Source organism: Scleropages formosus, chromosome 1 (genome assembly GCF_900964775.1).
Source record: "Scleropages formosus chromosome 1, fSclFor1.1, whole genome shotgun sequence".
Classification (NCBI taxonomy): Eukaryota; Metazoa; Chordata; class Actinopteri; order Osteoglossiformes; family Osteoglossidae; genus Scleropages; species Scleropages formosus.
Window position 1 is genome coordinate 13,559,376 of NC_041806.1, and position 10,458 is coordinate 13,569,833.

The 10,458-nt window shown below is 43.1% G+C and overlaps 1 protein-coding gene across 2 annotated transcripts; it reads left to right on the forward strand.

The window, feature by feature from the left end:
• Positions 1 to 1,215: 1,215 nt before the first annotated feature.
• On the forward strand, positions 1,216 to 4,509 carry LOC108937901 (transcription factor E2F4-like). 2 transcript variants are annotated; one of them, XM_018758117.2, is made up of 8 exons: positions 1,216 to 1,403; positions 2,280 to 2,389; positions 2,509 to 2,857; positions 3,199 to 3,442; positions 3,614 to 3,775; positions 3,865 to 3,912; positions 4,031 to 4,075; positions 4,243 to 4,509. In XM_018758117.2, exons 1-8 carry the CDS (start codon positions 1,290 to 1,292, stop codon positions 4,356 to 4,358), a joined length of 1,188 nt encoding a protein of 395 aa, XP_018613633.1. In that variant the 5' UTR covers positions 1,216 to 1,289; the 3' UTR covers positions 4,359 to 4,509. The 2 variants fall into 2 exon arrangements, 1 of the variants encoding a protein (XP_018613633.1); XR_003797920.1 differs by lacking the exons at positions 3,199 to 3,442; positions 3,614 to 3,775; positions 3,865 to 3,912; positions 4,031 to 4,075; positions 4,243 to 4,509 and adding exons at positions 2,931 to 2,995; positions 3,127 to 3,192.
• Positions 4,510 to 10,458: the final 5,949 nt, after the last annotated feature.

Sequence of the window (10,458 nt, forward strand, 5' to 3'; positions counted from 1 at the left end):
CAGAGAGGGGGAAGCGCAATACAGAGCAGTAAATGAAATAAGAAGCATGACTGGATATATCAGAGAAATTGGTGCATTTGACAGTGCTACGGATGATTGGACGACATACTGTGAACAAATCAAACAGTATTGCAAAGCCAACACCATTGCCTACGACAAGCGGGTGTCGGTCGGTGCTGTTAAGTGCGATGGGAGGAAAAGCTTATGCGTTGCTGAGGAGTCTCACTGCCCCCACAAAGCCTGCAGACCTCAGTTTTGATAATATTGTGCAAACACTGCAGGACTATTTAGCACCAAAATGAGGGAGAGTGCTGCTTCCCTGAGTTGCTAGCCCACACAGCAGCCCCAGATGGGGTCTGTTCCCTCCTGCCAGCTGTCTTTCCATGCTGTCACATGGTCTTTCCCCTGTTGTCAGCTGCCCTTTTCACAGCAGTAAATAATAAATTAAAATAAATAACACAAGTACAATTAACCAAAATCCAAATGAACAAAAAAATTAAAAACACACTACACAGGAAGTCATTTTCAAAGACTACTTAAAGTGTAATGAAGGTTTAGTGATGAATAGATTTTCCCACCAAAGCTGTATGTTTACCGACACTTCCCATCAGGTGTGAAACACAACTACACAGGTGAGTTTTGACTAACATGGTTGTGTAAGTTTGTGACGCTCCCCTAACTACTCGCAGAATTTTATTAGTTGGCACATGCCGGGTATTCTAGAGCGCAAGAGGAAGTTGTGTTAAAGGGGTGAAATATGCTGCACTTTTATTGGTTAACTGTGGGGGCGGGACTTTCAAACAGTCTTCGGCAAGGTTTTAGCACTATTTTGTTATATTAAACAGACCGTCGACCTACAAGTTTAAAGTACAAAAATTTCAATAAAAATTTCTTTGAACGATCAATCTTTTCAATTCGGCATGCGAGTAGGAATGTGGATGAAATCGCTAATTCAGAAAGAATGCTCAGTGACACTATCCATGTTTTTTGTACCGCACACATGATACTAGCGATGCATCTTTCTTTCCTTTTCAAAATGAGAACTACTTACTTGTAAAACATTATTTTTTACGGTCAATATTTCTTACGTTCACATAGCCTCTATGTACCTTACCGACGGTCCCTGGTTTAATACATCCCAGGATGCATCGCGCCACCAACGGCTTCAGCCAGTCCGCTGCATCGCCGGTGGTGTTAGGTTCTGCCGCAGAACTGAACTGAACCGAACTGAACCGAGGGCCAGTAGAACGGCTCCTAGAAGTGAACGCTAATCCGACTCGGAGGGTATCATGGAGTCGGAGCCGCACACTCCAAGTCGGCACGAGAAGAGCCTGGGGCTGCTCACGAGCAAGTTCGTGTCGCTGCTGCAGGAGGCGCGAGACGGAGTACTGGACCTTAAGGAGGTACCAGGGCGCAGGAAACACAGTAAACACGCTAAATACGCATGCAAAACACACTTAAGTTTACAACACTAACCATGCTCTCCGACTAAGACGCGTCACCGCAAGCCAAGGCTGCATGCAGTGCATCGAATAAGCGCTAATGTCATGAGTACTAGTAGTGTATCTGTGCTGCAGAACTACAGCTCATGAGGGAAAGAAAGTATTGAGGATATGAAGATGGATTGAATTTTTTATGAGTTAGACTGAACTTGACTTTAGGCTAATGTCCATCATTGATGGAATAATAAATACGATGCCTTGAGCAACTTCTTTCCTTGTCAGTAAACTTTACTGTTTACATACATCAGGACTTTCTTCTTGCATTTTCGAAAGTGGAAAGGACAGGTGAGGTGGCGCAACGTGGTTAGAGCTGTTGCTCTTGCATTGCACTCACCTGTTGAACGGCCCCATCGGTCCCCAGGACTACAAATGGAGGAGCACTGGTCTTGAGTGTAATTCCTTAACCAAGACACCATGTGCTGGATGTTTAGTGTATAACAAGTGTCCCACAAATCTTTTTGCGGCACTGGTCTGCTCTGCTTATCTGTCCTCAGGTTGTATTGCAGTAACATTCCATGGTGCCCTATGTCACACGTGGGAAGAACAGGCAGTGGCTCCGGCTCCAGTAACGCATTTCCACCAGGGAAATGTGAACGTCTGACCAAAGTTGTCCAACACTTGCACATCCAGCAGCAAGCTGAAAATGGGAACAGCTCACCATAGTTTTACCTAGTAAAGAGTGACTTTCTTTGTAGTTGGATGGTTGGTGACTCATCAGAATAAAAGAGCAACATTTTACTAAATTATGTGTAAAATTGGCACATCCACATCACACAGGCAGCTGACATCTTGGCAGTTCGGCAGAAGAGGCGCATCTATGACATCACCAACGTTCTGGAGGGAATCGGCCTAATTGAGAAGAAGTCCAAAAACAGCATCCGGTGGAAGTGAGTCTTGGGCCTGCAGGCCTTCGGAACCTGTCTAAACTTTGCATGTGCAAGAGATGTACAGTTCAGTTGCTATTTGCGGGTAGCTAACACTCATACCCACCCTTTGTCTCCCACAGGGGTGTTGGTCCTGGCTGCAACACGCGTGAGATTGCTGATAAGCTGATAGACCTGAAAGGGGAGCTAGAGGATCTGCACCAGCGGGAACAAGAGCTGGACCAGCAGAGGCTCTGGGTCCAGCAGAGCATCAAGAACGTGACAGATGATACTCAGAACAGCCAATATCCTTTAAGCACATTAGTACTCTTCCAAAATCCACCTCGGTGTCAGACCTCTGTGGGGTTTTGTCTGCTGTGTGTCTGTCAGGGGGGAACCAGCACACCTAGGGACGCGTTTGCACACATGGTCCTTAACACAGGCGAACACTGGCTTACGTTACTCACGATGACATCTGCAGCTGCTTCCAAGGTAAACACCCGAGTCACCAGTGGTGTGCATGCCTTGTTTCCCCTGTGTCTGTACTGTCTCTCCTGCCTTCCAGGTGAAACCCTGCTAGCGGTTCGAGCTCCTTCAGGCACACAGCTGGAGGTGCCTGTACCTGAGACAGTAAGTTATATTACTGCTTCAGAGTCCCTCACTTTTAATGATTTCCAGTTCATAAACAGTTCCAATTCCTTTCGCTTACTTGTGCTCACAAACTGAACCCACCTCTCACTTTTCATTCTTTTCCCTTTAAGCTCCTCCAGCTCTGTTTTCAGTTTTTTCTGTTGTTGTCATTGTGGCTCCTCCAACTTCTCTCCTCCCTCCAGGTGTTCAATGGTTGCAGAAAATACCAGATGCACTTGAAGAGCACAGCAGGCTCCATCGAAGTGTTGCTGGTTAACAAGGATGCGCCTGGCTCCACCCCTGTGGTGCTGCCTGTCCCACCTCCCAAGGACACATTCCAAGGGTTTGCCACATCGCCTGCTCCCGCCACCCCTAAAGAAGCGCCACAGAGTGTGGAGGGTCCTACAGTGGCCACCTCCACTGTCAGTATGTCGGAGCAGAGTTCTGGTAAGACCTTACCTACATGTGCATGTACACATTCGTGTCTTCATACACTCTCTCTCTCTCTCACACACACATTCAGCAGGCATATTTGATGTGCCCTTTAAATGATCTGTTTACTCTGTCTGACTTTATTTTTCATTTTTGCCCTTTATTTTTTGTTGGTCTTTCTATCAGTACTTTCCAGTGGCTGCAATGTCTCTCTACTTGCTCCCCCCACTGAAAGTTCACTGCCTTTGGACATCCGGCCACTGCAGAGCTCCTCTACGTTGGACCGCAGCTCCTCAGTCCCACTTCCCTCAGCAGTTTTTGAACCAATCAAATCTGGTCTGTCAGAATGTGAGTTTCTGTGGCTTTGGGGTTATGTTCCGCTGAGGTTCCCAGTTTGTATTCTTTTTCCCAGCCTGAGTCGCTGTTTTGTTTCCTAGTGATGGAGTTTCCTAAGAATCTCTCTGAGGCGTTTGAGTCTTCTAAAGGTGAGTGTCACGTGCGCATGTTGACCTGTGCTTTGACAGCTGCACATAATGGGCAATTTCTCCCTTCATTCCCCTCTCTTGTTCTTTGGCACCTCTCTATTTCCTGTTCTGCTGATAGAGATTACAAGTGCAGATCTCCTGGAGGAGTTAATGGCCTCAGAAGGTTAGTACTCGATGGCACTGTGCAAATTTAAGGGTATTAAAATTACCTGAAAACTTTGTAGAGTGAGAGCAGAGTTTACACTTTTAATTGTTTACAGTTGCCAAGATTTTTTTTTTTTTTTTTTTAAAAAAAAAAAAAAACTTGGCTTTTCTATATTCCACTTGCAGTCTTCTCTCCACTACTGCGACTGTCGCCTCCACCTGGTGACCATGACTACATCTACAACCTGGATGAGAGTGAAGGCCTCTGTGACCTTTTCGATGTGCCAGTCCTTAATGTTTGACTTTTGAACTCTGTTTTGTGGGACTTGTACATAGGTATTTGACTAACAGCAAAAATAATATTTTTGTAACTTTTGACAAAACAGACTTCAAATTTTTTTGGATTCCATTTGACTGCGTGTGTGTGTGTGTGTGTGTGTGTGTGTGTGTCATCTTTGTCTCTCTCTGTTTGTTGTCTCTCTAGTGTCTATGTGGTTTTTAAAGCTTTTTTTTGTATCTGTCAGTTTCTGCCCCAGTCTGGCTCATCCATTTCAGATCTCACCACCATATGCCAAGCAACGATGAGTGGAAGGGAAGTGTCTGGTTATACAGCATAGGAGTGTAACAGGCTCTCAACAGCCTTCAGTTCTTGAAGTTCTGTGTGGGACATCTTGTGCTGTCATTATTAAACCCCAGACAATTTTTTGTCCCCACACCTGTAACATGTTTTGCTGTATTTGTTGGATGATGAGTAATCTATTCAGAGTGACTAAGTGACGTAAAAGCTACAGGTGGTTTTGTTTTGTAAAACAGTATTTTTTTTTTAACTCCTTTTCTTTAACATGTAATTACACCAGCTCCTCAACTTGAACTACAGATTGACTGTGTTTTCATGTGTATAACTCCAAAGTCACCTTTACCAAAAGTCAGTTAGAAAGGGTTAACAACATGAGCATCCCTACATTTATTCACTGGTCAGGGTCTGTAAAATTTTTGGATGTAACTGATAAAACACTTTAAGAATTTTATTTTTGTGAACTTTGAGCTGTATCAATATTAAATCGGTTAAGTACCCGAAATACAAATCCATCCGCAAAGTCTCATTCGGTGTGCACGTTGACTGATTCATCCCATAATATGCTATGGGGAGAGCGCCACCTGAAGGAGTATGCTCCAGGCCACTTGTGAGCAGGGTAATTTTGCAACTGCAGTTATACACACGAATGTGTCTTTCTGTGTTTTAGATGCCACTATTTTTTTTTTTGTTACATTTTCAGATGAACAGTCTAGAAGGATGACAAAGTCTGGCAGCTGTAATACTTGTTTTATCCCTGACATGTGGAGAAACAGTACTATAAAAGTGAGCCTGTACAAAGACAGTGGAGCATCCTTTTCCAGCAGTTACAACATGGGCTTGCTTCCGCTTAACACTAAGATGAAAGGTTGAGGAATGTTGAGGATCCTTAAAGTTTTTTTGTTTTTTGTCCCCACACCTCTAGCATTTTGTTATTAATCACCAACACTCTGGAACCTCAGAGATGAGCTGTAATTCATGTGGAAGTGAGTAGAACAAAGGTGTTTGGGTGTGTAAGTACAGGTTTTGTTTTTTGTGCGGAACTCTTCTAAAATCAGTTTTTTTAATAGGGGGCTGTTTTCACCGAGGGACACAGTGCCGAACAAAAGATCAGAAGGAATAATACAAAGAAAATATTGACTATTCAGTAAATTGCTACAATAAAAAGTGATACAATGCAGGCATTTCTAAAATGAGGAGCACATTTTTCCCATCTTGGAGGTTTTGTCACATGGTAACTTTTTTTTTACTGCCTTCTTTTAACCTTCTTTCAGTTTGTGACCATATTTGAAATGATTGTTTTTTTTCTTCTATGCATACATGCATATGAACATTTACTTTTGAATGTTCCTGTTCTCATTGCCATTAGGAATGTGACAGGATCCAAACTTGCTACAATGGGGTTCACCAACCATTCAAGAACCCTTAAACAGTATGTTGGAGCTGTTCAATTAACATAAGTCAATATTTGTCATTTTTCATGTATGAACTTAGTTGTTCACCCACTCAGGCTGAACAAAAAAGCATATCTGAGCAGCAGCAGACAGCTGCACATCCATCAGGATAACTGTCAAAGGACCAAGTGATGGAAAAGAGAGAAGAGTCCCCATTTAGCTTGGATGGATTCTCTTAGCTCCTTGTAAAATGAAAAAAATTTCATTTGAGGTAAACATAGAGTCCTTGTGGTCACCTCCACACCTTGGACCAACACAGTGTCTTATCATCTACACAGCCAGATGCTTTTACTGTACCAATTTGGTTTTTACTGAACCAAGTACTGATGCAAAGTTACCAGAAGACTGTGCTCCTTGGTCAACGGTACAACAGCAGGACTTCTCCGCAGACATGAGTTCATCTTCATCAGCCTTTTGACCTCTTGACCAGAAGCAATAAAAGGCTTTTGTAGTCAAGATGTTTTACTGGTGATCAAACTCTTGAACAAGATGGAGTACACAAACACACACACACACAGAGTCTGAAACCACTTGTCCCAAGTAGGGTCGCAGCAAACTGGAGCCTGTTGACCCAGCAACACAGGGCATAAGGCTGGAGGGGTAGGGGACACATCTAGGACAGGACACCAGCCTGTCACAAGGCACCCCAAGCAGGACTCGAACCCCAGACCCACCACAGAGCAGGCCCTGGCCAAACTCACTGCACTACCGCACCCCCCTACATCACAGAATCCATAGTGATAATCGCAGAAGTATTCCAAGATGGAATATAGAATATATATTCCAAATGCCTTAAGAAAACAACTGAAAATAGATGATTTTAAAAGTTGTACTTGAACGGCAAAAATTGCTTTCAACATATCAGCAGCAAATTGATAGATCAATTGATCAATTGATTTAACATTTGAAGTGTTACCACAGTATATGCAAATACAAAAATTAATTTTTAAAATTAAAAACAGTGAAAAACAAACTTAGGTGTGGTGGCTCAGTGGATTTGACCTATGTCTGCTGTCTGGTAGGTCTGGGGTTTGAGTCCCGCTTGGGGTGTCTTGTGATGAACTGGTGTCCCGTCCTGGGTGTGTCCCCTCCCCCTCTAGCTTTGTGCCCTGTGTTGCTGGGTTAGGCTCCAGCTCACCATGACCCACTTGGGACAAGTGGTTTCAGTCAGTGTGTGTGAAAAACAAATTTATCATTTTTAGGAAAGGTAATTTTAAAAAAAATGAAAACTTTCAATGTCTAGATTGCATGTGTGCACACCCTATATAATGAGGTTTGTAACTGTAGACTTGACAATCACATTCCAGTTTGTGAAGGTATTTGCCTTCAGCCATCACCTGAAGTGATTCTAAATCAGATTTATTCAGCTGCTCCTCTATGGTTTCTGTTGAAGGTTTCCTGGATGTACATTGCAGAGGGAACCCACACACATACATTGACTGAAACCTGAGCAGGGTTGCAGCAAGCCAGATCCTAACCCAGCAACACAGGGCATAAGGCTGGAGGGGACACACCAAGGACAGGACACCAGTCTGTCACAAGGCACCCCAAGCAGGACTCAAACCCCAGACCCACTAGAGAGCAGGCACAGGCCAAACCCACTGCACCATGGCACCCGCAGAGGGAACCATGATCCCCAAAGAGGTACTGAAAGACCTGTCCCTCCTGATTTCGTTTAATAATCATTTTGTTCCAGAATCCTTTTATCCTTGTGCCTTTGTCTTGTTGCATGGACAAAGAGAACTGAATGAGGACATCTGATCCCCAGTCACAACACAAACTTTATGCTCTGAGCAATATTAATATATTGTTAGGTGTATGATGGTAATGTGTAAACTTCCTATAGACTGACATTTGAACAGACACTGCAAGGCTGTAGTGCTGTCTGCAGCTACCCTTTAAATAGCACTGTTAGTGTGTTTATTTTATTTTAGCTAAATTGGAATTTTGAGAACCATACAAATAAGCCAAAGTGTAATATTAAGCCTTTATTGATTTTGAATTAGTGGTTAAAGCGACTTCAGATTTGTGAACCGATCACATTATGAACACTTCCAGACCCAGTTGTGTTAGTAAGGTGTATATGGCATTGGCTGAGAGAGCGTTGTGCCAAGGAGGGGTCACAGTTTTTTTCATTAGACAAAAACAGCACTAAATGCTAAGTGCCCATCTATGTTTGTTTACATTTATGATTCCCTTTAAACTCAGGACTCATTTGAATCTTTTGTCTGCATTTGCTTGAGAAGCAGAGCTTAGCTAGAAGTGTCTTCCGCCCAATGAGCATAGCTGTGTTGGGGTTTCTCACAGCAGACTTTGACCGCAGAGGGCTTTACACACACTGTAATGCAGTGCTGCACCACCATGAAGAAGATTGCTCTTGCCGCCTTTCTCATCGCTGGCCTTTGTGCCCCAACCCTCAGCTTGGACACAGAGCATTTCGTCATCAGTGACAATAGGAACTGGGATGATGCACATTCCAACTGTAAAAACAAGTACACTGAACTGTCATCCATCTATGATGAACAGGAAATGGAGGTCCTTCAAACTTTGAGCAAAAAAGGTTGGATTGGACTCTTTAGAGCAGTCAGCAATTCAAATATCTGGAACTGGACAGATGGAACAAACTTCAGTTTCCAAAACTGGGATGTACATCAACCTGACAACTCTGTTGGAAGCGAAAACTGTGTAGCTCTAAATGATGGCAAATGGAGCGATTTACCATGTATCAAAATCCTTCCTTCCTTCTGCTCGCTGAAGAGTCGCAATATGGTTGTGGTGCAAAAAAACGTGACATTGGAGGCGGCCATGGTCTACTGCAGGACCAACTACAAGGACCTGGTCAGCCTGTCATCACAGAAGGAGCTTGCTGTGTCCCTGCAGAAGATCACAGTAGCTAGGGGGACCTACTGGTGGACAGGGATACGGTACCTGGGAGACAGATGGATGTGGGTGAATGGGGACCCCCTGTCAAGTGACCTCTGGGGCTCTGCCTATGTGCAGCAGTGCCCTGTGAAGCTCTTACATTGTGGAGCCCTGGGTGCACATGGGTATTTGCAGAAAAACAGGAACTGTGAGGAGCAGCTGGGCTTCATCTGCTTGACAGAGTGAGATCACATCACATCAGCAAACTTCGTCTAGCAGCTACTCTGTATAAAGTGAATACTATTTAATATGTACATCTTATCCTTCTATACAATCAACATTTTTGATTCAACAGTCCTTTGTTTATAAATTATCCAGTTTCAAATATGGAAATCAGATTTAAATGTTTGAATCTTATGTATACATTTGATTTTAACTGTTACATTTTAACTGTTTATAACGCTTGTATTCATCTTAGGCTGCACAGGTGAGGGGCAGGCAGTTTAGGAAGTTTCTATTGTTATGACATCTCAGAGAAAAATCAGCTTTGTTTCTGCAAAATTATCAATTTAGAGTGCAGTGTCTTATGCAATGAGACCGAAGAATCAGATTCCCAGCTGAAATGTTGACAAACACAGTGCAGCAAAAACAGGACAAAAATTGAAATACAAATGTCTTTTATCTGCAATAGAGCATTAAAAAAGCCATTTAATCTATCACCAAATCCAGAGAACTGTTTTGTGTTACACACTTGTGTGTTGTACTCAAGGCAGGATTCCTGGAATGAGGTCAAGGTGTGTAGGAAGAACTTCCCAGCTATTACAAACATCATGGGTTCTGGTCAGATAGCTGTGGTGGTGTTGGCTACATCACTGTGGGAAAGCACCATACTGTGATTACCAGCAAGATTAATACCTGTCTGACAATCCAATGTGCATTAAAATGATCAAATGAGCTGGCTATGGTGGACACACTATAAAAATCACTTATTAAAAGATGTCCTTGGCACAAGTTTAAAACAACAGTGCTTAGAAGGGCCTTGCATTTAAAACATAGCTAAGACGCACAGCGAACATCTCTTTGAGACACACTGGAGTGATGTAGCTTGTATGACTGATTGTTTTAATTTTACACTGTCATAAAAAGCGATATACCTTCTCCATGAAAGTGAAGAAGTGCTGCATTTGGAGACAGCAACCTCCTTACCCTTACTGAGATACAATGAGTAAGTGCATATGTTATTAAATTTACATTTATTAATTTAGAAGACACTTTTGTCCAAACTGATGTACATCTTAGAAAAAATAAAACGAGTGCATTACATAAACAGAAAGAGAGACTTGACACATGATTCTAAAGCACAGTTGTCATGCCCCCAACTGTGTGCCCCACTCCTGCACCTGCAGCTGATCAAGGAGGCACGGGATAGAAAGGTGGCTCAGACACTCCTAAGCGTGGAACCTTGTCTAGAGCAACTGTAATCTCAGTCAGTCCGGATTAGCAGCAATATCT